Source organism: Solea solea, chromosome 8 (assembly GCF_958295425.1).
Source record: "Solea solea chromosome 8, fSolSol10.1, whole genome shotgun sequence".
NCBI classification, from domain to species: Eukaryota; Metazoa; Chordata; class Actinopteri; order Pleuronectiformes; family Soleidae; genus Solea; species Solea solea.
The window spans coordinates 1,735,541-1,762,196 of NC_081141.1; the positions used below are offsets into that span (position 1 = coordinate 1,735,541).

Consider the following 26,656-nt stretch of genomic DNA (forward strand, 5'->3'; position numbering starts at 1 on the left):
ATTGGTTTCCGTAAGTGGGCGCTGTCAGCCGAGTGGCTCAAAACTGAGACAACGTGGGCATTGGTGGTTCAGTGGTAGAATTCTCGCCTGCCACGCGGGAGACCCGGGTCCGATTCCCGGCCAATGCAGCTTAGCTTTTCCTCCGCTTCTCCCTACATGTCATTGTGGTGTTTTAGTCAGGATGTGCTTCCGACCCTCTATCATTATTTTAATTCTGGAGCGAGCTCAGTTGGAAATTCATTTGGAGGTTCTTCATGAATCTTGTTGTCAGCTTGTTTTAAATGTTCAAAATTTTGTTTTGAACCCAGTGCGAAGCTGGGTCCATTGTGTCCTATGCATGTGCGTGCTCTACAGGGGAGGAGGCCTCGTTAGCGCAGTTGGCAGCGCGTCAGTCTCATAATCTGAAGGCCGTGAGTTCAATCCTCACACGGGGCAAAACCTATATTGTTACATTCATCACACATTTGCATAAAACCATGGGAGGAAAGTGGTGGAAGTAATGGCTAACAGTGTCTGTGAAGTTCCTTCAGTTGTTCGCTGCAGCGGCACTTGCTTGTGGTTAGTTGAGGGTACTTCAACTTCTCATCCAAGAGGCTTCTTCACTTCGGCAAGACAGGTGGGATAATCCTGGTCTTTAGCCCATGTTGGCAAAATACTTGTTGAGAGAGTCACTATGTCAAACAATGCAGGTCGTTCACACCTTAGCCAGTTTAACCTTGTTGGTTTTACCTGAGTCGAGGTGTGAAAGGGCATGGTTAGGGTCAATGATGATGATAAGCCGGCTGCGAGTGTTGGAGTTCATCTTTGTTGGACTGTCCATCCTTTTTGGAAGAGAGCTCAGGACAGCAATGTAGGTGGCTGATAGTTGGTGTCTTCGACCACCTCCTCTGTTGAGTGATGGTTTCTCCAGGTCGATGGCGTCTTTCAACAGAACAATCATGACAGTTCGGCTGAAGGTCTGAAAAGTGTGGAGGATCTTTGAAGTGCTATGACCATGAGACAATCAGCCCAGACACAATATTGGTTTCCGTAAGTGGGCGGTCTGAGCCGAGTGGCTCAAAACTGAGACAACGTGGGCATTGGTGGTTCAGTGGTAGAATTCTCGCCTGCCACGCGGGAGACCCGGGTCCGATTCCCGGCCAATGCATCAAAATTTTCCAGCGCTCCTCCCTACATGTCATTGTGGTGTTTTAGTCAGGATGTGCTTCCGACCCTCTATCATTATTTTAATTCTGGAGCGAGCTCAGTTGGAAATTCATCTGGAGGTTCTTGCATGACTCTTGCAGTCAGCCTGTTTTAAATGTTCAAATATTTTGTTTTGAATCCAGTGCGAAGCTGGCCGGGGCAAGCTGGGCTTTTAGCCCTGTCATGGGTGCGTGCGTATGCTATAGCTCAGGGCAGCATTGTAGGTGGCTGATAGTTGGTGTCTTCGACCACCTCCTCCGTTGAGTGATGGTTTCTCCAGGTCGATGGCGTCTTTCAACAGAACAATCATGACAGTACAGCTGAAAAGTGGTGACAAGCCTGCCTCTCAAGCTAAGGTCTGAAAAGCGTGGAGGATCTTTGAAGTGCTATGACCATGAGACAATCAGCCCAGACACAATATTGGTTTCCGTAAGTGGGCGCTGTCAGCCGAGTGGCTCAAAACTGAGACAACGTGGGCATTGGTGGTTCAGTGGTAGAATTCTCGCCTGCCACGCGGGAGACCCGGGTCCGATTCCCGGCCAATGCAGCTTAGCTTTTCCTCCGCTTCTCCCTACATGTCATTGTGGTGTTTTAGTCAGGATGTGCTTCCGACCCTCTATCATTATTTTAATTCTGGAGCGAGCTCAGTTGGAAATTCATTTGGAGGTTCTTCATGAATCTTGTTGTCAGCTTGTTTTAAATGTTCAAAATTTTGTTTTGAACCCAGTGCGAAGCTGGGTCCATTGTGTCCTATGCATGTGCGTGCTCTACAGGGGAGGAGGCCTCGTTAGCGCAGTTGGCAGCGCGTCAGTCTCATAATCTGAAGGCCGTGAGTTCAATCCTCACACGGGGCAAAACCTATATTGTTACATTCATCACACATTTGCATAAAACCATGGGAGGAAAGTGGTGGACGAGCAATGGCTAACAGTGTCTGTGAAGTTCCTTCAGTTGTTCGCTGCAGCGGCACTTGCTTGTGGTTAGTTGAGGGTACTTCAACTTCTCATCCAAGAGGCTTCTTCACTTGGGCAAGACAGGTGGGATAATCCTGGTCTTTAGCCCATGTTGGCGAAATACTTGTTGAGAGAGTCACTATGTCAAACAATGCAGGTCGTTCACACCTTAGCCAGTTTAACCTTGTTGGTTTTACCTGAGTCGAGGTGTGAAAGGGCATGGTTAGGGTCAATGATGATGATAAGCCGGCTGCGAGTGTTGGAGTTCATCTTTGTTGGACTGTCCATCCTTTTTGGAAGAGAGCTCAGGACAGCAATGTAGGTGGCTGATAGTTGGTGTCTTCGACCACCTCCTCTGTTGAGTGATGGTTTCTCCAGGTCGATGGCGTCTTTCAACAGAACAATCATGACAGTTCGGCTGAAGGTCTGAAAAGTGTGGAGGATCTTTGAAGTGCTATGACCATGAGACAATCAGCCCAGACACAATATTGGTTTCCGTAAGTGGGCGGTCTGAGCCGAGTGGCTCAAAACTGAGACAACGTGGGCATTGGTGGTTCAGTGGTAGAATTCTCGCCTGCCACGCGGGAGACCCGGGTCCGATTCCCGGCCAATGCATCAAAATTTTCCAGCGCTCCTCCCTACATGTCATTGTGGTGTTTTAGTCAGGATGTGCTTCCGACCCTCTATCATTATTTTAATTCTGGAGCGAGCTCAGTTGGAAATTCATCTGGAGGTTCTTGCATGACTCTTGCAGTCAGCCTGTTTTAAATGTTCAAATATTTTGTTTTGAATCCAGTGCGAAGCTGGCCGGGGCAAGCTGGGCTTTTAGCCCTGTCATGGGTGCGTGCGTATGCTATAGCTCAGGGCAGCATTGTAGGTGGCTGATAGTTGGTGTCTTCGACCACCTCCTCCGTTGAGTGATGGTTTCTCCAGGTCGATGGCGTCTTTCAACAGAACAATCATGACAGTACAGCTGAAAAGTGGTGACAAGCCTGCCTCTCAAGCTAAGGTCTGAAAAGCGTGGAGGATCTTTGAAGTGCTATGACCATGAGACAATCAGCCCAGACACAATATTGGTTTCCGTAAGTGGGCGCTGTCAGCCGAGTGGCTCAAAACTGAGACAACGTGGGCATTGGTGGTTCAGTGGTAGAATTCTCGCCTGCCACGCGGGAGACCCGGGTCCGATTCCCGGCCAATGCAGCTTAGCTTTTCCTCCGCTTCTCCCTACATGTCATTGTGGTGTTTTAGTCAGGATGTGCTTCCGACCCTCTATCATTATTTTAATTCTGGAGCGAGCTCAGTTGGAAATTCATTTGGAGGTTCTTCATGAATCTTGTTGTCAGCTTGTTTTAAATGTTCAAAATTTTGTTTTGAACCCAGTGCGAAGCTGGGTCCATTGTGTCCTATGCATGTGCGTGCTCTACAGGGGAGGAGGCCTCGTTAGCGCAGTTGGCAGCGCGTCAGTCTCATAATCTGAAGGCCGTGAGTTCAATCCTCACACGGGGCAAAACCTATATTGTTACATTCATCACACATTTGCATAAAACCATGGGAGGAAAGTGGTGGACGAGCAATGGCTAACAGTGTCTGTGAAGTTCCTTCAGTTGTTCGCTGCAGCGGCACTTGCTTGTGGTTAGTTGAGGGTACTTCAACTTCTCATCCAAGAGGCTTCTTCACTTGGGCAAGACAGGTGGGATAATCCTGGTCTTTAGCCCATGTTGGCGAAATACTTGTTGAGAGAGTCACTATGTCAAACAATGCAGGTCGTTCACACCTTAGCCAGTTTAACCTTGTTGGTTTTACCTGAGTCGAGGTGTGAAAGGGCATGGTTAGGGTCAATGATGATGATAAGCCGGCTGCGAGTGTTGGAGTTCATCTTTGTTGGACTGTCCATCCTTTTTGGAAGAGAGCTCAGGACAGCAATGTAGGTGGCTGATAGTTGGTGTCTTCGACCACCTCCTCTGTTGAGTGATGGTTTCTCCAGGTCGATGGCGTCTTTCAACAGAACAATCATGACAGTTCGGCTGAAGGTCTGAAAAGTGTGGAGGATCTTTGAAGTGCTATGACCATGAGACAATCAGCCCAGACACAATATTGGTTTCCGTAAGTGGGCGGTCTGAGCCGAGTGGCTCAAAACTGAGACAACGTGGGCATTGGTGGTTCAGTGGTAGAATTCTCGCCTGCCACGCGGGAGACCCGGGTCCGATTCCCGGCCAATGCATCAAAATTTTCCAGCGCTCCTCCCTACATGTCATTGTGGTGTTTTAGTCAGGATGTGCTTCCGACCCTCTATCATTATTTTAATTCTGGAGCGAGCTCAGTTGGAAATTCATCTGGAGGTTCTTGCATGACTCTTGCAGTCAGCCTGTTTTAAATGTTCAAATATTTTGTTTTGAATCCAGTGCGAAGCTGGCCGGGGCAAGCTGGGCTTTTAGCCCTGTCATGGGTGCGTGCGTATGCTATAGCTCAGGGCAGCATTGTAGGTGGCTGATAGTTGGTGTCTTCGACCACCTCCTCCGTTGAGTGATGGTTTCTCCAGGTCGATGGCGTCTTTCAACAGAACAATCATGACAGTACAGCTGAAAAGTGGTGACAAGCCTGCCTCTCAAGCTAAGGTCTGAAAAGCGTGGAGGATCTTTGAAGTGCTATGACCATGAGACAATCAGCCCAGACACAATATTGGTTTCCGTAAGTGGGCGCTGTCAGCCGAGTGGCTCAAAACTGAGACAACGTGGGCATTGGTGGTTCAGTGGTAGAATTCTCGCCTGCCACGCGGGAGACCCGGGTCCGATTCCCGGCCAATGCAGCTTAGCTTTTCCTCCGCTTCTCCCTACATGTCATTGTGGTGTTTTAGTCAGGATGTGCTTCCGACCCTCTATCATTATTTTAATTCTGGAGCGAGCTCAGTTGGAAATTCATTTGGAGGTTCTTCATGAATCTTGTTGTCAGCTTGTTTTAAATGTTCAAAATTTTGTTTTGAACCCAGTGCGAAGCTGGGTCCATTGTGTCCTATGCATGTGCGTGCTCTACAGGGGAGGAGGCCTCGTTAGCGCAGTTGGCAGCGCGTCAGTCTCATAATCTGAAGGCCGTGAGTTCAATCCTCACACGGGGCAAAACCTATATTGTTACATTCATCACACATTTGCATAAAACCATGGGAGGAAAGTGGTGGACGAGCAATGGCTAACAGTGTCTGTGAAGTTCCTTCAGTTGTTCGCTGCAGCGGCACTTGCTTGTGGTTAGTTGAGGGTACTTCAACTTCTCATCCAAGAGGCTTCTTCACTTGGGCAAGACAGGTGGGATAATCCTGGTCTTTAGCCCATGTTGGCGAAATACTTGTTGAGAGAGTCACTATGTCAAACAATGCAGGTCGTTCACACCTTAGCCAGTTTAACCTTGTTGGTTTTACCTGAGTCGAGGTGTGAAAGGGCATGGTTAGGGTCAATGATGATGATAAGCCGGCTGCGAGTGTTGGAGTTCATCTTTGTTGGACTGTCCATCCTTTTTGGAAGAGAGCTCAGGACAGCAATGTAGGTGGCTGATAGTTGGTGTCTTCGACCACCTCCTCTGTTGAGTGATGGTTTCTCCAGGTCGATGGCGTCTTTCAACAGAACAATCATGACAGTTCGGCTGAAGGTCTGAAAAGTGTGGAGGATCTTTGAAGTGCTATGACCATGAGACAATCAGCCCAGACACAATATTGGTTTCCGTAAGTGGGCGGTCTGAGCCGAGTGGCTCAAAACTGAGACAACGTGGGCATTGGTGGTTCAGTGGTAGAATTCTCGCCTGCCACGCGGGAGACCCGGGTCCGATTCCCGGCCAATGCATCAAAATTTTCCAGCGCTCCTCCCTACATGTCATTGTGGTGTTTTAGTCAGGATGTGCTTCCGACCCTCTATCATTATTTTAATTCTGGAGCGAGCTCAGTTGGAAATTCATCTGGAGGTTCTTGCATGACTCTTGCAGTCAGCCTGTTTTAAATGTTCAAATATTTTGTTTTGAATCCAGTGCGAAGCTGGCCGGGGCAAGCTGGGCTTTTAGCCCTGTCATGGGTGCGTGCGTATGCTATAGCTCAGGGCAGCATTGTAGGTGGCTGATAGTTGGTGTCTTCGACCACCTCCTCCGTTGAGTGATGGTTTCTCCAGGTCGATGGCGTCTTTCAACAGAACAATCATGACAGTACAGCTGAAAAGTGGTGACAAGCCTGCCTCTCAAGCTAAGGTCTGAAAAGCGTGGAGGATCTTTGAAGTGCTATGACCATGAGACAATCAGCCCAGACACAATATTGGTTTCCGTAAGTGGGCGCTGTCAGCCGAGTGGCTCAAAACTGAGACAACGTGGGCATTGGTGGTTCAGTGGTAGAATTCTCGCCTGCCACGCGGGAGACCCGGGTCCGATTCCCGGCCAATGCAGCTTAGCTTTTCCTCCGCTTCTCCCTACATGTCATTGTGGTGTTTTAGTCAGGATGTGCTTCCGACCCTCTATCATTATTTTAATTCTGGAGCGAGCTCAGTTGGAAATTCATTTGGAGGTTCTTCATGAATCTTGTTGTCAGCTTGTTTTAAATGTTCAAAATTTTGTTTTGAACCCAGTGCGAAGCTGGGTCCATTGTGTCCTATGCATGTGCGTGCTCTACAGGGGAGGAGGCCTCGTTAGCGCAGTTGGCAGCGCGTCAGTCTCATAATCTGAAGGCCGTGAGTTCAATCCTCACACGGGGCAAAACCTATATTGTTACATTCATCACACATTTGCATAAAACCATGGGAGGGTGGACGAGCAATGGCTAACAGTGTCTGTGAAGTTCCTTCAGTTGTTCGCTGCAGCGGCACTTGCTTGTGGTTAGTTGAGGGTACTTCAACTTCTCATCCAAGAGGCTTCTTCACTTCGGCAAGACAGGTGGGATAATCCTGGTCTTTAGCCCATGTTGGCAAAATACTTGTTGAGAGAGTCACTATGTCAAACAATGCAGGTCGTTCACACCTTAGCCAGTTTAACCTTGTTGGTTTTACCTGAGTCGAGGTGTGAAAGGGCATGGTTAGGGTCAATGATGATGATAAGCCGGCTGCGAGTGTTGGAGTTCATCTTTGTTGGACTGTCCATCCTTTTTGGAAGAGAGCTCAGGACAGCAATGTAGGTGGCTGATAGTTGGTGTCTTCGACCACCTCCTCTGTTGAGTGATGGTTTCTCCAGGTCGATGGCGTCTTTCAACAGAACAATCATGACAGTTCGGCTGAAGGTCTGAAAAGTGTGGAGGATCTTTGAAGTGCTATGACCATGAGACAATCAGCCCAGACACAATATTGGTTTCCGTAAGTGGGCGGTCTGAGCCGAGTGGCTCAAAACTGAGACAACGTGGGCATTGGTGGTTCAGTGGTAGAATTCTCGCCTGCCACGCGGGAGACCCGGGTCCGATTCCCGGCCAATGCATCAAAATTTTCCAGCGCTCCTCCCTACATGTCATTGTGGTGTTTTAGTCAGGATGTGCTTCCGACCCTCTATCATTATTTTAATTCTGGAGCGAGCTCAGTTGGAAATTCATCTGGAGGTTCTTGCATGACTCTTGCAGTCAGCCTGTTTTAAATGTTCAAATATTTTGTTTTGAATCCAGTGCGAAGCTGGCCGGGGAAAGCTGGGCTTTTAGCCCTGTCATGGGTGCGTGCGTATGCTATAGCTCAGGGCAGCATTGTAGGTGGCTGATAGTTGGTGTCTTCGACCACCTCCTCCGTTGAGTGATGGTTTCTCCAGGTCGATGGCGTCTTTCAACAGAACAATCATGACAGTACAGCTGAAAAGTGGTGACAAGCCTGCCTCTCAAGCTAAGGTCTGAAAAGCGTGGAGGATCTTTGAAGTGCTATGACCATGAGACAATCAGCCCAGACACAATATTGGTTTCCGTAAGTGGGCGCTGTCAGCCGAGTGGCTCAAAACTGAGACAACGTGGGCATTGGTGGTTCAGTGGTAGAATTCTCGCCTGCCACGCGGGAGACCCTGGTCCGATTCCCGGCCAATGCAGCTTAGCTTTTCCTCCGCTTCTCCCTACATGTCATTGTGGTGTTTTAGTCAGGATGTGCTTCCGACCCTCTATCATTATTTTAATTCTGGAGCGAGCTCAGTTGGAAATTCATTTGGAGGTTCTTCATGAATCTTGTTGTCAGCTTGTTTTAAATGTTCAAAATTTTGTTTTGAACCCAGTGCGAAGCTGGGTCCATTGTGTCCTATGCATGTGCGTGCTCTACAGGGGAGGAGGCCTCGTTAGCGCTCCCTGTCACCTGTCAGTCGAACTCCGGCCGTCATGTGAGAGCCAATGAAATCGCTCCTCGCTACCAAGAATTCTACCAAGAATTGACCAATCGGGTGGCGTCCTACTACCAAGAATTGCGAGAACCAATCACCTCTCGTCATGGACTACCAAGATTTGACCAATCGCAATCGGTATCGCTACCGAGATTTGAGAGACGCTATTTCGTCCAGACCGTCATCTTTTGCTGCATTTACAGTAAGTACCGTGCCACTCTAACGTTTCAAAGTGTTTATATCACATTGTTATATATATATATTTATTATACAAATAAAAGTATACTTCCGGTGCCAGTTAGCTAGCACCCCCTAACGTTAATGATGAACATTTCATTTATTTGCGTTGCATGTAACCTAGCTGACAGTGACAACATACGAACGACTGTAACGCGCTAACAGACGGACAATTCTCCATTTTTTTTAACTTTTTCAGCTACCGATAATGACTGTCATTTACTTCAGTACGCTTACAACAGTCACAACTGTATGCTTGTTTGCATAGTAAATCGTGTAACGCTACTACACTGTTAATAACGGGCTGGCGACGTATCACACAGTTTACCAACGTAATATTTGCTTTTATTGCTTATTTGGATCAAAAAGAGGCCAAAACAGATATGTATAGATAAGTCAATATAGTTTGAGTGTTATGGTAACTTATTATATTCTGTATTAAGTATACAAACAGCTAAGAATTGAATTATTAAATTAAAAAAGAAGATAAAGCATTTAAAATATAATATATAATGTAAGAAAAATATATTTTTAAGACAGATACACTGTTAAAGTTGGAATGATTTTGTATTCAGACACATTGATCTTTTAATTTTATTTATATGTGCTTGAATCTTCACTGATATGTTTATAAGAGATTGATCAATAAAGTTTTGAATAGATATACACTTTATCTATGAAGAATAAATCACATTGTCACATTGTCATTTCATGAGAAGAGGTAACAAATATTTTATTCCAACTTTATGGGCAACAGTGAATACACAAACATACATTCATGTCCCCACACATTCATATATGCATAGGCCTACTTCTACTTTCACACATATGCATGCATGCATGCTTCCATCTATGCATTACTGAAGAAGACTGAGTGAAAATTCTATAAATGTATTTGCAGTAAGAGATCAGACCAAGCTTATTTTAACTGTTGTTTGTTTTTCAACCATAGAGAATGGATCCTAAATTTAGGAAGAGGGGAGACGGTCTTGCCAGCCTCTGTGATACAGATGATGCCAAGAAAATTAAGGGAGAGAAAAGGCCATGGGCCCGAGCTTTGTCCCCAGATCGCGTGAAAGAGGCAGCAAGGGTGGCTGTTCTGAGTCGTGGTGGAGACACCAACAATGAGAAGCATCTCCTGGGCCAATATCAGCTGCAGTTTGGAATTTTCCGGGGTCAAACGTTTCAGTGGTTGGCTGAGAATGCGCTGGGCTATGCTGGATATGTGGTGGCATCAATGTCGGAGGAATCAGGAAGCTCTGATTCTCATAACCACCTCGTCAATAAAAGAGCCTTGCTGAAGTATATTTCGCTGTATCCGGAGGGACGTTATGCCATTCAGTTTAAGATGGAGGCGAGATCCACAAGTCAGCGTAAACCAGCCACCTCCACACAGCCCTCCACCTCATCACAGCCCTCCACCTCATCACATCCATCCACCTCATCACAACCATCCACCTCACCACGACCATCCACCTCATCACATCCATCCACCTCATCACGACCATCCACCTCACCGCGACCATCCTCAGTGCCTGTATCCTCCCTGCGGTCATTGTTGACAGGGAAAGGCGTGTCCCAGCAGAGCATCCACAAGTCTGTCAAGAGGCTGTTTATGCCACCAAAGTTTCATCCATGTAAGTATACAACTAGAAAAAGCCTTCTGTGTAACATGGAGTTGTAGATGTTTTCATATTTGTAATGTATTCTGATGTGTATGTTTTTTTCAGCTGCTCCTACTGTGTCCCCTGCTGGATCCACCATGAAAACAGAGCCCACAGACACGGTGCCAGCAGATTTAGCTCCCAGTGAGCATGAGCCCACTGACAGCGAACTTCTGCTGTCAGTTCAAGAGATGGAGTCACAAATGCCACGTATGTATTTTTAAGAAATACTTACACACACTCTCCTCTTCTCTATATATTATTTTATATGTTCTATCTTTGTTTGGATTTTTAACTCATTATGTTATCTGTTTTATTGTAAAGCACTTTGTAGCTCGATTTTGAAAAGTGCTATATAAATAAAGTTATTATTATATGTTTATTTAGTATACTTGTTTTTAAATTAATGCTAAGTGTGTCAATACATGAGGACATGATAACAGTCGTGAATAGAATTTGACCTTAGCATACATACATACATACATACAGATTTGCTTTCTTTTCTATCCATTTTGGAAATTGTGGCTGTGTCTTTTGTAACTACGTTTTTGTAATTGAGGAGCCATCACTCTTAACTTCTTAAATGCTATTAGTCTCTTTCATCCACAAATTCTCTTGGCATTTTCATAAAAAGTAAACAATTATAACCATTTATCATACCGTTATTATACTTATTTCTTTATATATGTCATCTACAAAAGTTTTTAGTTATGGACAGGAAAGAATATGACGGATGGGCATATCTTTCCCCACAACACTATTCTCTTCAAACTTAAGAGACTGTGGTTTTATTTATATATTCCTTAATTCCTTCATTCTCTCATATCTGTTTAACAGAGAACAGAATTTGCCTGCCCGCTGGTTGGATCCCTGCCCTGCCAGAAGTTGACCAGCGCTGGATTTCTAAGGCCCTGTTCCGGTGGTCACGGTTTAACCAACCTGAGCTGGACCTTGAAAAGGTGGACAGAATGTGGTGGTATCCACCTCGGCCATCACTAAACTCCAGTGGTATTCCAACATTGGAGCAGTTCTTCGGTCACCCCCTGTTCCTGTGGATGCCAAGGAAGCTTTGGCGTGTGCGGTTGCTCTGTCCACATCCAGACTGTGGCAAGTCAGAGCTTACCTCTGCTGGACTACATCAGAGAGTCAGGCAGGTGATTGGAGTCAGCAGCTCTTACTTCTTGGCATCTGAATATCTTGCCTGTAAAAGCTGCAAACGAAAGGTGATCGGTTGGAGCCATGCCATCGTCTCCCAGCTAGACATAGGCCACCGCATCCAGTTCCCATGTCTCCTGACTTTCAAGCTGGGATGCGACATGCAGGTCGTGCGCCTCATGCGTCAGCGGGGCTTGGGCAACAGCAGCAGCCAGCTTCAGAAGCAGCTGGAAGAGCAGCATGCGGAGAGCTGGCTTGGGAGACAAATTCAGTTTCTCACTGAGTACAGAGGAGTTGCACGTGCCATCTCCTCTGGCCTGATTACTCCTGTCCCGCTGGGGGACTTGCCAGCTATGCCTGCAGTGGCTAAACATCGCTGGCTGATGCAGGTTTATGCCCAGGATGTCCTCAGCAGGCTGGATGAAGTGAAGGCCTCCATCACCTCACTCTTTGGCCAGGTACTGAAGATGGACTCGACCAAAAAGATTGTGAGGAAGCTGGCAGGTGAGGCCCGGTCCACAGCTGCTTGGGCCACCAACATCGGAAATGAACATGGGCATGTGATCATGTCCGTTCTCACAGCGAGCGAGGGCTGGGGCCTAATGAAGATGGCAGAGGGTCTTGTGAGGCGCTACAAGGACGCAGAGGTGCCACCTCCCGAGATCCTATATGTGGACCGTGACTGCTGTGGGAACTCGCACCTTAAAAAAATCTTTGGAGCATGGCCGGGCATGAGGATTCAGTTGGATATCTGGCACTTTATGAGGAGGTTTGCGACCGGGTGCACAACTGATTCTCATTCTCTATACACCAGCTTCATGGCCCAGCTAACCCGGTGCATTTTCGTGTGGGATGAGAGTGACCTGCAGCGACTCAAGGCAGCCAAGCGAGCAGAGCTGGAGGCAAGTCTCATGCGTCCCACAGAGGGAGATGTGATACGCCATATAAGCAAGGCAGAGATGCAGCTTCATTGTCGGAGGACCGTCCGGGAAAGCAGGGAGATGGAAGCCATGCTGAAGGAGTTGATTGAGGCATATGATGGAGAGAGAGGCTGCAACACGCTCGGTGTGCCTCTGATCAACTCTGCAAGGATGGCAGAAATCTGGAAGGCCCAGTGCAAACATATCCCCTGCCTCCAGGACCCTCCAGGTTTCCAGCTGTACACACAGACTGGGACAATGAAGAAGGGTGGTCATGTGCTGCAAACTTTCCGGTGTGCCAGAGGTTCGACCTCACTGGAGAATTTCCATCTGCACATGAACAGATTCATCCCAGGTAAACAGTACACATTGTTAGGTTTCCATGTTAGGTGTAGAATGATATTTATTAATTTGTTTAATATAACGTTTGTATGCTTGGAAACACAATGTCAATATTTCAAATTTTTTTAAAGGAACCCTCGCAAGTGACACCTTTTTCCAGGCATATCTGGTTGATGGTCTTGCCAGGTGGAATGAGGATAGGACCATGACAGCAGAGGGGACAGCAGGGCCACACTCATACAGTGGCCTACTTAGGCATGCAGCCAACCAGCTGTCAGAGGAGGTGCTTGGGAAAAAACTGGTGGAGTACAAAGCCCCCCGGAAATACACAGGTATGAACGTAATTCATTATTTGTAATACACTTCAGGCAGGTACATATCTTTGTCAGTATCTAATGAGGCTTATTTTATTGTTTCAGGAGAGCTTATAGGTATTGAATACCTATACAGCCAAAACAATGTTGCCATGGAGGACTATAAGTTGGCCCTGGCAACCCTTGAAACTGAGGACATCACTGTGGCCGAGGGAGACTCTCTTTTGGAGCAATTTGATGTGGAGGATCCAACTGTTACCACCCTGGACACAATTTGGCCTCCACAACAGCCCACTCCATCAGCTCCTGCATCAAATGCACCTCCAGCTGCAGCTGGAGCAGTTAGCGACAGTGCCACAACAGCTGCACCTACTGCAACTGGGGCTGCACTGCCTAGCGCACCACTCAGCGAACCTTCTGCTTCCGTCACTGTTGCCACTATGCAGAGTGGTAAGTTTTTAATTGTTAAGTGTAAAGTTTCCAATAATAATGACTTACATAAAACATGTTTAGATTGGAGGCTGTCTCACTATAGAGGCAACAACACTGTTCATTACACTGTTTATCTGTGTACCTTCCCATAGCAGCTGTACCTGTGTGCCCCCCAGTTTGTGAGGACAGTGGGAGACCTGCTGGATCTAATCCCAGCCTTGGTCCCCAGCTCCAAACCGACACTCCTCAAACCTCTCAGGATGCGGCAATGCTCTGCACTCATCAAGGTCAGAGGTCAAAGCATGTCCTAATCAAACTGTTGCATACTTAAAAGACAGATGCATAGCAGTCTAAAACACATTGTTAGTGCATACTTGTTTTATCCATCATAAAAATTGCTCTTTGCTTAAATGTGTTCTAAATTAGCTCCCCAGCAAGATGCTCCCAGTGTGGCAGAGGAACAGCCTTCCACATCATCATGCTCCACCAGTCATGATGTAGGTTAACATTTTGATGATGTTTTTAACTTCTGTCGGGTTACATCTGTAATAAAATCAAATAGGTGTAATATTTGAAAATATATATATATTTTTTATCACTATTTTGTTTAATGTAGGACTCTGTTGGACCAGACAACATTGAGGGCTTCCAAGCTGTCCAGGACTTGACGGGACACTTGTTCAAATTAAAAGACCACAGTCTTGCCCTGTCAAGAGAGGAGGCTGCACATATTATTGCCCTATGGGAGTGTTTGTCAGAGTATGACAAAAAAAAAACAGTCTACCCTCCACGCTATCAAGACACAATCCCCAAAGGGAGATTCAGGGCCACAAAAAAAAATGTTGCACCTGGTGTGGAGAGTACAAAGCGGTACGTATGACAATGCTAAATACTATTATATAATGTCTTTTATGAACACTAATGCTGCCCATACCTTTGCAGATGCTTTGCAGGAGGGAAAAGCCCAGCGCAGTGGCCTGACTGCAATCGTGTGTGTGAGGCACTTTTTGTTCAGCTCTGCGAGGAGTATCGTGGACCCAGGCGCATCGATGGAGTCAGGAAAGAGCGTTGGAGCCTTGTCACCAAGGCATATCTTCACATCCGCCAAGTCATTCTAAATAATGCCATGGTGATGGAGAAGACCACCATCCAGCTCCCGGTGATGAATACTGCAACCATCGCTAGTTGGTGAGTTAATAAAAGGGAATAACATAGTATCTGTGCTCTGTTCTGTGTAGATATATTGCATATATATGATACACTATGGTATACAAACAAATGTATACTTTGAATATTTTTAGGTACTGTAAACTTCAAAAAAAACAGGAGAAGAGCATGCTGGAGCAAGGCCTCTCTACTCCAAAGAACACTAATGTGAGCCCAGAGAGCTTGCCTCTTGCAGTTCTGAGTAAAGACAGACCCTGTGTCCCGACCAGCAGTGTGGCAAATCCCCACATCTTTGTCCTGCCTCCTAACACGGCAGGGACGGCGCAGCTGAAACAGCGACGGAACCTGCCAGTGGCTCCAGCTGCAATTCTGCCACCATTCCTTGCAGCTCTCAATCAACCTCTTCATCCTCCCCAGCCTGTACCACAACCTCTCCTGCTTGCACCGCAGCCTCTCCTGCTTGCACCGCAACCTCTCCTGCCTGCTCCGCAACCTCTCCTGCCTGCACCGCAACCTCTTCTGCTTGCACCACAACCTCTCCTGCCTGCACCACAACCTCTGCTCCCTGTGGTTATTACCAAACCGGCAGCTGATGTGCCATACACCACACAGCAGTACCATAAAAAGAAGATGCAGCAAGAGGAGAGTGGTGTTAAAAAGCGGAAGTACACTAAAAAGAGTGACGCCATCATTTGCAAGCAGTGCAAGAGAGAGCGGGACCCTGCCACCCACCAGCAGTACTTCGGAAATTGGTACTGCCAAGCCACAGCCACTACAACTCTGGCTGAGTGGAAGGCCTCATTTGAAGCCCGGGGTTATGGCAAAAAGAAAGATGCGCCACCACAATAATTTTGTACTTGTATTTTATTGTATTTTATTTTATATTTATTTATTGTTTCACTTATCTAATATTATATATATTCTATTCTAGTTTGCTGTGTAAATAATAAGCTATTCTATTTTTTCGATTATATTCTGTTGTGGTACTATGTGTGTGTATATAAGGTATTCTGTTCTGTTTTATATGTATATATTATTGTATATTGCTATTTGTTATCTGTTATATACACTGTTTCACTGGAGTTGCATTATTGTTTACATGTGTATATATTTATTAGAATGCTCACTCTTTTTTTTACTGATTTTATTACTGCACTGGTTGTTTTTATTTGTTTGTAATAAATTTGTATTCAGATGGCTTTGTCCATCAAGTGTTATTTTGCATTCAAATACAATATACATTATAATATAAGATAATCCTTTATTAGTCCTATGCACAGGAAATGTTCGCACACACCACATGGGGGGGGTATTATCACACCAGAGATAATAATTTAGCCATTATCGATCATATCAAAGGGCCAAGTTGCAAGTTATTGTAATTCTGCAACAGACGTGTGTGTAATATTGCTTCACTCATCAAAATCAAGTTATATGACATTCATCATTTAATTACTTGATGATTGTCTATTGCTTAATCATAATGGTAAGTATACACATTTTTATTTTACAGCAAATGCTTGTGATAGACAATATATAAGTTTTACATAAAAAGAAAATGGTAACCGTATACCTCTCATATTACTGGTAATAGTAGTCAATAATTGTGCTAAACGATATTTCAATGTTAACATACAGCACACAATGTTGGTAAGCTTATACATGTTGTATTATAACGTTAACAGTCATTAATTGTGATAAACTAGATACTGAAATGTTTACAAACACCAAAAACGGCTTAATTAATTAATACCATAACCAATTTACAATTCAGTTCGCTTCGAAAGTGACGGGAGACACGGGACGCGAACCGGTAACCGCAACGGCATATCATGGTAGGGTGTTGACACTTCTAGCTCTAGGACCGCGACAAACGAGCTATTTCCTTGGCGCAGTTGGCAGCGCGTCAGTCTCATAATCTGAAGGCCGTGAGTTCAATCCTCACACGGGGCAAAACCTATATTGTTACATTCATCACACATTTGCATAAAACCATGGGAGGAAAGTGGTGGACGAGCAATGGCTAACAGTGTCTGTGAAGTTCCTTCAGTTGTTCGCTGCAGCGGCACTTGCTTGTGGTTAGTTGAGGGTACTTCAACTTCTCATCCAAGAGGCTTCTTCACTTCGGCAAGACAGGTGGGATAATCCTGGTCTTTAGCCCATGTTGGCAAAATACTTGTTGAGAGAGTCACTATGTCAAACAATGCAGGTCGTTCACACCTTAGCCAGTTTAACCTTGTTGGTTTTACCTGAGTCGAGGTGTGAAAGGGCATGGTTAGGGTCAATGATGATGATAAGCCGGCTGCGAGTGTTGGAGTTCATCTTTGTTGGACTGTCCATCCTTTTTGGAAGAGAGCTCAGGACAGCAATGTAGGTGGCTGATAGTTGGTGTCTTCGACCACCTCCTCTGTTGAGTGATGGTTTCTCCAGGTCGATGGCGTCTTTCAACAGAACAATCATGACAGTTCGGCTGAAGGTCTGAAAAGTGTGGAGGATCTTTGAAGTGCTATGACCATGAGACAATCAGCCCAGACACAATATTGGTTTCCGTAAGTGGGCGGTCTGAGCCGAGTGGCTCAAAACTGAGACAACGTGGGCATTGGTGGTTCAGTGGTAGAATTCTCGCCTGCCACGCGGGAGACCCGGGTCCGATTCCCGGCCAATGCATCAAAATTTTCCAGCGCTCCTCCCTACATGTCATTGTGGTGTTTTAGTCAGGATGTGCTTCCGACCCTCTATCATTATTTTAATTCTGGAGCGAGCTCAGTTGGAAATTCATCTGGAGGTTCTTGCATGACTCTTGCAGTCAGCCTGTTTTAAATGTTCAAATATTTTGTTTTGAATCCAGTGCGAAGCTGGCCGGGGAAAGCTGGGCTTTTAGCCCTGTCATGGGTGCGTGCGTATGCTATAGCTCAGGGCAGCATTGTAGGTGGCTGATAGTTGGTGTCTTCGACCACCTCCTCCGTTGAGTGATGGTTTCTCCAGGTCGATGGCGTCTTTCAACAGAACAATCATGACAGTACAGCTGAAAAGTGGTGACAAGCCTGCCTCTCAAGCTAAGGTCTGAAAAGCGTGGAGGATCTTTGAAGTGCTATGACCATGAGACAATCAGCCCAGACACAATATTGGTTTCCGTAAGTGGGCGCTGTCAGCCGAGTGGCTCAAAACTGAGACAACGTGGGCATTGGTGGTTCAGTGGTAGAATTCTCGCCTGCCACGCGGGAGACCCTGGTCCGATTCCCGGCCAATGCAGCTTAGCTTTTCCTCCGCTTCTCCCTACATGTCATTGTGGTGTTTTAGTCAGGATGTGCTTCCGACCCTCTATCATTATTTTAATTCTGGAGCGAGCTCAGTTGGAAATTCATTTGGAGGTTCTTCATGAATCTTGTTGTCAGCTTGTTTTAAATGTTCAAAATTTTGTTTTGAACCCAGTGCGAAGCTGGGTCCATTGTGTCCTATGCATGTGCGTGCTCTACAGGGGAGGAGGCCTCGTTGGCGCTCCCTGTCACCTGTCAGTCGAACTCCGGCCGTCATGTGAGAGCCAATGAAATCGCTCCTCGCTACCAAGAATTCTACCAAGAATTGACCAATCGGGTGGCGTCCTACTACCAAGAATTGCGAGAACCAATCACCTCTCGTCATGGACTACCAAGATTTGACCAATCGCAATCGGTATCGCTACCGAGATTTGAGAGACGCTATTTCGTCCAGACCGTCATCTTTTGCTGCATTTACAGTAAGTACCGTGCCACTCTAACGTTTCAAAGTGTTTATATCACATTGTTATATATATATATTTATTATACAAATAAAAGTATACTTCCGGTGCCAGTTAGCTAGCACCCCCTAACGTTAATGATGAACATTTCATTTATTTGCGGTGCATGTAACCTAGCTGACAGTGACAACATACGAACGACTGTAACGCGCTAACAGACGGACAATTCTCCATTTTTTTTAACTTTTTCAGCTACCGATAATGACTGTCATTTACTTCAGTACGCTTACAACAGTCACAACTGTATGCTTGTTTGCATAGGAAATCGTGTAACGCTACTACACTGTTAATAACGGGCTGGCGACGTATCACACAGTTTACCAACGTAATATTTGCTTTTATTGCTTATTTGGATCAAAAAGAGGCCAAAACAGATATGTATAGATAAGTCAATATAGTTTGAGTGTTAAGGTAACTTATTATATTCTGTATTAAGTATACAAACAGCTAAGAATTGAATTATTAAATTAAAAAAGAAGATAAAGCATTTAAAATATAATATATAATGTAAGAAAAATATATTTTTAAGACAGATACACTGTTAAAGTTGGAATGATTTTGTATTCAGACACATTGATCTTTTAATTTTATTTATATGTGCTTGAATCTTCACTGATATGTTTATAAGAGATTGATCAATAAAGTTTTGAATAGATATACACTTTATCTATGAAGAATAAATCACATTGTCACATTGTCATTTCATGAGAAGAGGTAACAAATATTTTATTCCAACTTTATGGGCAACAGTGAATACACAAACATACATTCATGTCCCCACACATTCATATATGCATAGGCCTACTTCTACTTTCACACATATGCATGCATGCATGCTTCCATCTATGCATTACTGAAGAAGACTGAGTGAAAATTCTATAAATGTATTTGCAGTAAGAGATCAGACCAAGCTTATTTTAACTGTTGTTTGTTTTTCAACCATAGAGAATGGATCCTAAATTTAGGAAGAGGGGAGACGGTCTTGCCAGCCTCTGTGATACAGATGATGCCAAGAAAATTAAGGGAGAGAAAAGGCCATGGGCCCGAGCTTTGTCCCCAGATCGCGTGAAAGAGGCAGCAAGGGTGGCTGTTCTGAGTCGTGGTGGAGACACCAACAATGAGAAGCATCTCCTGGGCCAATATCAGCTGCAGTTTGGAATTTTCCGGGGTCAAACGTTTCAGTGGTTGGCTGAGAATGCGCTGGGCTATGCTGGATATGTGGTGGCATCAATGTCGGAGGAATCAGGAAGCTCTGATTCTCATAACCACCTCGTCAATAAAAGAGCCTTGCTGAAGTATATTTCGCTGTATCCGGAGGGACGTTATGCCATTCAGTTTAAGATGGAGGCGAGATCCACAAGTCAGCGTAAACCAGCCACCTCCACACAGCCCTCCACCTCATCACAGCCCTCCACCTCATCACATCCATCCACCTCATCACAACCATCCACCTCACCACGACCATCCACCTCATCACATCCATCCACCTCATCACGACCATCCACCTCACCGCGACCATCCTCAGTGCCTGTATCCTCCCTGCGGTCATTGTTGACAGGGAAAGGCGTGTCCCAGCAGAGCATCCACAAGTCTGTCAAGAGGCTGTTTATGCCACCAAAGTTTCATCCATGTAAGTATACAACTAGAAAAAGCCTTCTGTGTAACATGGAGTTGTAGATGTTTTCATATTTGTAATGTATTCTGATGTGTATGTTTTTTTCAGCTGCTCCTACTGTGTCCCCTGCTGGATCCACCATGAAAACAGAGCCCACAGACACGGTGCCAGCAGATTTAGCTCCCAGTGAGCATGAGCCCACTGACAGCGAACTTCTGCTGTCAGTTCAAGAGATGGAGTCACAAATGCCACGTATGTATTTTTAAGAAATACTTACACACACTCTCCTCTTCTCTATATATTATTTTATATGTTCTATCTTTGTTTGGATTTTTAACTCATTATGTTATCTGTTTTATTGTAAAGCACTTTGTAGCTCGATTTTGAAAAGTGCTATATAAATAAAGTTATTATTATATGTTTATTTAGTATACTTGTTTTTAAATTAATGCTAAGTGTGTCAATACATGAGGACATGATAACAGTCGTGAATAGAATTTGACCTTAGCATACATACATACATACATACAGATTTGCTTTCTTTTCTATCCATTTTGGAAATTGTGGCTGTGTCTTTTGTAACTACGTTTTTGTAATTGAGGAGCCATCACTCTTAACTTCTTAAATGCTATTAGTCTCTTTCATCCACAAATTCTCTTGGCATTTTCATAAAAAGTAAACAATTATAACCATTTATCATACCGTTATTATACTTATTTCTTTATATATGTCATCTACAAAAGTTTTTAGTTATGGACAGGAAAGAATATGACGGATGGGCATATCTTTCCCCACAACACTATTCTCTTCAAACTTAAGAGACTGTGGTTTTATTTATATATTCCTTAATTCCTTCATTCTCTCATATCTGTTTAACAGAGAACAGAATTTGCCTGCCCGCTGGTTGGATCCCTGCCCTGCCAGAAGTTGACCAGCGCTGGATTTCTAAGGCCCTGTTCCGGTGGTCACGGTTTAACCAACCTGAGCTGGACCTTGAAAAGGTGGACAGAATGTGGTGGTATCCACCTCGGCCATCACTAAACTCCAGTGGTATTCCAACATTGGAGCAGTTCTTCGGTCACCCCCTGTTCCTGTGGATGCCAAGGAAGCTTTGGCGTGTGCGGTTGCTCTGTCCACATCCAGACTGTGGCAAGTCAGAGCTTACCTCTGCTGGACTACATCAGAGAGTCAGGCAGGTGATTGGAGTCAGCAGCTCTTACTTCTTGGCATCTGAATATCTTGCCTGTAAAAGCTGCAAACGAAAGGTGATCGGTTGGAGCCATGCCATCGTCTCCCAGCTAGACATAGGCCACCGCATCCAGTTCCCATGTCTCCTGACTTTCAAGCTGGGATGCGACATGCAGGTCGTGCGCCTCATGCGTCAGCGGGGCTTGGGCAACAGCAGCAGCCAGCTTCAGAAGCAGCTGGAAGAGCAGCATGCGGAGAGCTGGCTTGGGAGACAAATTCAGTTTCTCACTGAGTACAGAGGAGTTGCACGTGCCATCTCCTCTGGCCTGATTACTCCTGTCCCGCTGGGGGACTTGCCAGCTATGCCTGCAGTGGCTAAACATCGCTGGCTGATGCAGGTTTATGCCCAGGATGTCCTCAGCAGGCTGGATGAAGTGAAGGCCTCCATCACCTCACTCTTTGGCCAGGTACTGAAGATGGACTCGACCAAAAAGATTGTGAGGAAGCTGGCAGGTGAGGCCCGGTCCACAGCTGCTTGGGCCACCAACATCGGAAATGAACATGGGCATGTGATCATGTCCGTTCTCACAGCGAGCGAGGGCTGGGGCCTAATGAAGATGGCAGAGGGTCTTGTGAGGCGCTACAAGGACGCAGAGGTGCCACCTCCCGAGATCCTATATGTGGACCGTGACTGCTGTGGGAACTCGCACCTTAAAAAAATCTTTGGAGCATGGCCGGGCATGAGGATTCAGTTGGATATCTGGCACTTTATGAGGAGGTTTGCGACCGGGTGCACAACTGATTCTCATTCTCTATACACCAGCTTCATGGCCCAGCTAACCCGGTGCATTTTCGTGTGGGATGAGAGTGACCTGCAGCGACTCAAGGCAGCCAAGCGAGCAGAGCTGGAGGCAAGTCTCATGCGTCCCACAGAGGGAGATGTGATACGCCATATAAGCAAGGCAGAGATGCAGCTTCATTGTCGGAGGACCGTCCGGGAAAGCAGGGAGATGGAAGCCATGCTGAAGGAGTTGATTGAGGCATATGATGGAGAGAGAGGCTGCAACACGCTCGGTGTGCCTCTGATCAACTCTGCAAGGATGGCAGAAATCTGGAAGGCCCAGTGCAAACATATCCCCTGCCTCCAGGACCCTCCAGGTTTCCAGCTGTACACACAGACTGGGACAATGAAGAAGGGTGGTCATGTGCTGCAAACTTTCCGGTGTGCCAGAGGTTCGACCTCACTGGAGAATTTCCATCTGCACATGAACAGATTCATCCCAGGTAAACAGTACACATTGTTAGGTTTCCATGTTAGGTGTAGAATGATATTTATTAATTTGTTTAATATAACGTTTGTATGCTTGGAAACACAATGTCAATATTTCAAATTTTTTTAAAGGAACCCTCGCAAGTGACACCTTTTTCCAGGCATATCTGGTTGATGGTCTTGCCAGGTGGAATGAGGATAGGACCATGACAGCAGAGGGGACAGCAGGGCCACACTCATACAGTGGCCTACTTAGGCATGCAGCCAACCAGCTGTCAGAGGAGGTGCTTGGGAAAAAACTGGTGGAGTACAAAGCCCCCCGGAAATACACAGGTATGAACGTAATTCATTATTTGTAATACACTTCAGGCAGGTACATATCTTTGTCAGTATCTAATGAGGCTTATTTTATTGTTTCAGGAGAGCTTATAGGTATTGAATACCTATACAGCCAAAACAATGTTGCCATGGAGGACTATAAGTTGGCCCTGGCAACCCTTGAAACTGAGGACATCACTGTGGCCGAGGGAGACTCTCTTTTGGAGCAATTTGATGTGGAGGATCCAACTGTTACCACCCTGGACACAATTTGGCCTCCACAACAGCCCACTCCATCAGCTCCTGCATCAAATGCACCTCCAGCTGCAGCTGGAGCAGTTAGCGACAGTGCCACAACAGCTGCACCTACTGCAACTGGGGCTGCACTGCCTAGCGCACCACTCAGCGAACCTTCTGCTTCCGTCACTGTTGCCACTATGCAGAGTGGTAAGTTTTTAATTGTTAAGTGTAAAGTTTCCAATAATAATGACTTACATAAAACATGTTTAGATTGGAGGCTGTCTCACTATAGAGGCAACAACACTGTTCATTACACTGTTTATCTGTGTACCTTCCCATAGCAGCTGTACCTGTGTGCCCCCCAGTTTGTGAGGACAGTGGGAGACCTGCTGGATCTAATCCCAGCCTTGGTCCCCAGCTCCAAACCGACACTCCTCAAACCTCTCAGGATGCGGCAATGCTCTGCACTCATCAAGGTCAGAGGTCAAAGCATGTCCTAATCAAACTGTTGCATACTTAAAAGACAGATGCATAGCAGTCTAAAACACATTGTTAGTGCATACTTGTTTTATCCATCATAAAAATTGCTCTTTGCTTAAATGTGTTCTAAATTAGCTCCCCAGCAAGATGCTCCCAGTGTGGCAGAGGAACAGCCTTCCACATCATCATGCTCCACCAGTCATGATGTAGGTTAACATTTTGATGATGTTTTTAACTTCTGTCGGGTTACATCTGTAATAAAATCAAATAGGTGTAATATTTGAAAATATATATATATTTTTTATCACTATTTTGTTTAATGTAGGACTCTGTTGGACCAGACAACATTGAGGGCTTCCAAGCTGTCCAGGACTTGACGGGACACTTGTTCAAATTAAAAGACCACAGTCTTGCCCTGTCAAGAGAGGAGGCTGCACATATTATTGCCCTATGGGAGTGTTTGTCAGAGTATGACAAAAAAAAAACAGTCTACCCTCCACGCTATCAAGACACAATCCCCAAAGGGAGATTCAGGGCCACAAAAAAAAATGTTGCACCTGGTGTGGAGAGTACAAAGCGGTACGTATGACAATGCTAAATACTATTATATAATGTCTTTTATGAACACTAATGCTGCCCATACCTTTGCAGATGCTTTGCAGGAGGGAAAAGCCCAGCGCAGTGGCCTGACTGCAATCGTGTGTGTGAGGCACTTTTTGTTCAGCTCTGCGAGGAGTATCGTGGACCCAGGCGCATCGATGGAGTCAGGAAAGAGCGTTGGAGCCTTGTCACCAAGGCATATCTTCACATCCGCCAAGTCATTCTAAATAATGCCATGGTGATGGAGAAGACCACCATCCAGCTCCCGGTGATGAATACTGCAACCATCGCTAGTTGGTGAGTTAATAAAAGGGAATAACATAGTATCTGTGCTCTGTTCTGTGTAGATATATTGCATATATATGATACACTATGGTATACAAACAAATGTATACTTTGAATATTTTTAGGTACTGTAAACTTCAAAAAAAACAGGAGAAGAGCATGCTGGAGCAAGGCCTCTCTACTCCAAAGAACACTAATGTGAGCCCAGAGAGCTTGCCTCTTGCAGTTCTGAGTAAAGACAGACCCTGTGTCCCGACCAGCAGTGTGGCAAATCCCCACATCTTTGTCCTGCCTCCTAACACGGCAGGGACGGCGCAGCTGAAACAGCGACGGAACCTGCCAGTGGCTCCAGCTGCAATTCTGCCACCATTCCTTGCAGCTCTCAATCAACCTCTTCATCCTCCCCAGCCTGTACCACAACCTCTCCTGCTTGCACCGCAGCCTCTCCTGCTTGCACCGCAACCTCTTCTGCTTGCACCACAACCTCTTCTGCTTGCACCACAACCTCTCCTGCCTGCACCACAACCTCTGCTCCCTGTGGTTATTACCAAACCGGCAGCTGATGTGCCATACACCACACAGCAGTACCATAAAAAGAAGATGCAGCAAGAGGAGAGTGGTGTTAAAAAGCGGAAGTACACTAAAAAGAGTGACGCCATCATTTGCAAGCAGTGCAAGAGAGAGCGGGACCCTGCCACCCACCAGCAGTACTTCGGAAATTGGTACTGCCAAGCCACAGCCACTACAACTCTGGCTGAGTGGAAGGCCTCATTTGAAGCCCGGGGTTATGGCAAAAAGAAAGATGCGCCACCACAATAATTTTGTACTTGTATTTTATTGTATTTTATTTTATATTTATTTATTGTTTCACTTATCTAATATTATATATATTCTATTCTAGTTTGCTGTGTAAATAATAAGCTATTCTATTTTTTCGATTATATTCTGTTGTGGTACTATGTGTGTGTATATAAGGTATTCTGTTCTGTTTTATATGTATATATTATTGTATATTGCTATTTGTTATCTGTTATATACACTGTTTCACTGGAGTTGCATTATTGTTTACATGTGTATATATTTATTAGAATGCTCACTCTTTTTTTTACTGATTTTATTACTGCACTGGTTGTTTTTATTTGTTTGTAATAAATTTGTATTCAGATGGCTTTGTCCATCAAGTGTTATTTTGCATTCAAATACAATATACATTATAATATAAGATAATCCTTTATTAGTCCTATGCACAGGAAATGTTCGCACACACCACATGGGGGGGGTATTATCACACCAGAGATAATAATTTAGCCATTATCGATCATATCAAAGGGCCAAGTTGCAAGTTATTGTAATTCTGCAACAGACGTGTGTGTAATATTGCTTCACTCATCAAAATCAAGTTATATGACATTCATCATTTAATTACTTGATGATTGTCTATTGCTTAATCATAATGGTAAGTATACACATTTTTATTTTACAGCAAATGCTTGTGATAGACAATATATAAGTTTTACATAAAAAGAAAATGGTAACCGTATACCTCTCATATTACTGGTAATAGTAGTCAATAATTGTGCTAAACGATATTTCAATGTTAACATACAGCACACAATGTTGGTAAGCTTATACATGTTGTATTATAACGTTAACAGTCATTAATTGTGATAAACTAGATACTGAAATGTTTACAAACACCAAAAACGGCTTAATTAATTAATACCATAACCAATTTACAATTCAGTTCGCTTCGAAAGTGACGGGAGACACGGGACGCGAACCGGTAACCGCAACGGCATATCATGGTAGGGTGTTGACACTTCTAGCTCTAGGACCGCGACAAACGAGCTATTTCCTTGGCGCAGTTGGCAGCGCGTCAGTCTCATAATCTGAAGGCCGTGAGTTCAATCCTCACACGGGGCAAAACCTATATTGTTACATTCATCACACATTTGCATAAAATCATGGGAGGAAAGTGGTGGACGAGCAATGGCTAACAGTGTCTGTGAAGTTCCTTCAGTTGTTCGCTGCAGCGGCACTTGCTTGTGGTTAGTTGAGGGTACTTCAACTTCTCATCCAAGAGGCTTCTTCACTTCGGCAAGACAGGTGGGATAATCCTGGTCTTTAGCCCATGTTGGCAAAATACTTGTTGAGAGAGTCACTATGTCAAACAATGCACGTCGTTCACACCTTAGCCAGTTTAACCTTGTTGGTTTTAC

The 26,656-nt window shown here is 45.1% G+C and overlaps 2 protein-coding genes and 18 non-coding genes across 20 annotated transcripts; all 20 read left to right on the forward strand.

Annotated features, from left to right (window-relative positions):
- The first annotated feature begins 57 nt into the window (after positions 1 to 57).
- Positions 58 to 128, forward strand: trnag-gcc (transfer RNA glycine (anticodon GCC)). Its single transcript has one exon. It is a non-coding gene; the product is annotated as a tRNA-Gly (tRNA).
- Positions 129 to 362: 234 nt separating this feature from the next.
- trnam-cau (transfer RNA methionine (anticodon CAU)) lies at positions 363 to 435 on the forward strand. Its single transcript has one exon. It is a non-coding gene; the product is annotated as a tRNA-Met (tRNA).
- Positions 436 to 1,076: 641 nt separating this feature from the next.
- Positions 1,077 to 1,147, forward strand: trnag-gcc (transfer RNA glycine (anticodon GCC)). Its single transcript has one exon. It is a non-coding gene; the product is annotated as a tRNA-Gly (tRNA).
- Positions 1,148 to 1,661: 514 nt separating this feature from the next.
- trnag-gcc (transfer RNA glycine (anticodon GCC)) lies at positions 1,662 to 1,732 on the forward strand. Its single transcript has one exon. It is a non-coding gene; the product is annotated as a tRNA-Gly (tRNA).
- Positions 1,733 to 1,966: 234 nt separating this feature from the next.
- Positions 1,967 to 2,039, forward strand: trnam-cau (transfer RNA methionine (anticodon CAU)). Its single transcript has one exon. It is a non-coding gene; the product is annotated as a tRNA-Met (tRNA).
- A 643-nt stretch (positions 2,040 to 2,682) lies between these two features.
- trnag-gcc (transfer RNA glycine (anticodon GCC)) lies at positions 2,683 to 2,753 on the forward strand. Its single transcript has one exon. It is a non-coding gene; the product is annotated as a tRNA-Gly (tRNA).
- Positions 2,754 to 3,267: 514 nt separating this feature from the next.
- Positions 3,268 to 3,338, forward strand: trnag-gcc (transfer RNA glycine (anticodon GCC)). Its single transcript has one exon. It is a non-coding gene; the product is annotated as a tRNA-Gly (tRNA).
- A 234-nt stretch (positions 3,339 to 3,572) lies between these two features.
- trnam-cau (transfer RNA methionine (anticodon CAU)) lies at positions 3,573 to 3,645 on the forward strand. Its single transcript has one exon. It is a non-coding gene; the product is annotated as a tRNA-Met (tRNA).
- A 643-nt stretch (positions 3,646 to 4,288) lies between these two features.
- Positions 4,289 to 4,359, forward strand: trnag-gcc (transfer RNA glycine (anticodon GCC)). The gene has a single exon. It is a non-coding gene; the product is annotated as a tRNA-Gly (tRNA).
- A 514-nt stretch (positions 4,360 to 4,873) lies between these two features.
- trnag-gcc (transfer RNA glycine (anticodon GCC)) lies at positions 4,874 to 4,944 on the forward strand. Its single transcript has one exon. It is a non-coding gene; the product is annotated as a tRNA-Gly (tRNA).
- Positions 4,945 to 5,178: 234 nt separating this feature from the next.
- On the forward strand, positions 5,179 to 5,251 carry trnam-cau (transfer RNA methionine (anticodon CAU)). Its single transcript has one exon. It is a non-coding gene; the product is annotated as a tRNA-Met (tRNA).
- A 643-nt stretch (positions 5,252 to 5,894) lies between these two features.
- trnag-gcc (transfer RNA glycine (anticodon GCC)) lies at positions 5,895 to 5,965 on the forward strand. The gene has a single exon. It is a non-coding gene; the product is annotated as a tRNA-Gly (tRNA).
- Positions 5,966 to 6,479: 514 nt separating this feature from the next.
- Positions 6,480 to 6,550, forward strand: trnag-gcc (transfer RNA glycine (anticodon GCC)). The gene has a single exon. It is a non-coding gene; the product is annotated as a tRNA-Gly (tRNA).
- Positions 6,551 to 6,784: 234 nt separating this feature from the next.
- trnam-cau (transfer RNA methionine (anticodon CAU)) lies at positions 6,785 to 6,857 on the forward strand. The gene has a single exon. It is a non-coding gene; the product is annotated as a tRNA-Met (tRNA).
- A 637-nt stretch (positions 6,858 to 7,494) lies between these two features.
- On the forward strand, positions 7,495 to 7,565 carry trnag-gcc (transfer RNA glycine (anticodon GCC)). The gene has a single exon. It is a non-coding gene; the product is annotated as a tRNA-Gly (tRNA).
- A 514-nt stretch (positions 7,566 to 8,079) lies between these two features.
- Positions 8,080 to 8,150, forward strand: trnag-gcc (transfer RNA glycine (anticodon GCC)). The gene has a single exon. It is a non-coding gene; the product is annotated as a tRNA-Gly (tRNA).
- A 1,175-nt stretch (positions 8,151 to 9,325) lies between these two features.
- LOC131463530 (uncharacterized) lies at positions 9,326 to 15,811 on the forward strand. Its single transcript, XM_058635287.1, has 10 exons — positions 9,326 to 10,306; positions 10,400 to 10,543; positions 11,171 to 12,763; positions 12,882 to 13,082; positions 13,170 to 13,514; positions 13,649 to 13,783; positions 13,923 to 13,993; positions 14,113 to 14,366; positions 14,439 to 14,684; positions 14,798 to 15,811. The coding sequence occupies exons 1-10, from the start codon at positions 9,625 to 9,627 to the stop codon at positions 15,510 to 15,512; spliced, it is 4,386 nt and encodes a 1,461-aa protein (XP_058491270.1). The 5' UTR covers positions 9,326 to 9,624; the 3' UTR covers positions 15,513 to 15,811.
- Positions 15,812 to 17,259: 1,448 nt separating this feature from the next.
- trnag-gcc (transfer RNA glycine (anticodon GCC)) lies at positions 17,260 to 17,330 on the forward strand. Its single transcript has one exon. It is a non-coding gene; the product is annotated as a tRNA-Gly (tRNA).
- Positions 17,331 to 17,844: 514 nt separating this feature from the next.
- On the forward strand, positions 17,845 to 17,915 carry trnag-gcc (transfer RNA glycine (anticodon GCC)). Its single transcript has one exon. It is a non-coding gene; the product is annotated as a tRNA-Gly (tRNA).
- Positions 17,916 to 19,090: 1,175 nt separating this feature from the next.
- On the forward strand, positions 19,091 to 25,555 carry LOC131463532 (uncharacterized). Its single transcript, XM_058635289.1, has 10 exons — positions 19,091 to 20,071; positions 20,165 to 20,308; positions 20,936 to 22,528; positions 22,647 to 22,847; positions 22,935 to 23,279; positions 23,414 to 23,548; positions 23,688 to 23,758; positions 23,878 to 24,131; positions 24,204 to 24,449; positions 24,563 to 25,555. Exons 1-10 carry the CDS (start codon positions 19,390 to 19,392, stop codon positions 25,254 to 25,256), a joined length of 4,365 nt encoding a protein of 1,454 aa, XP_058491272.1. The 5' UTR covers positions 19,091 to 19,389; the 3' UTR covers positions 25,257 to 25,555.
- Positions 25,556 to 26,656: the final 1,101 nt, after the last annotated feature.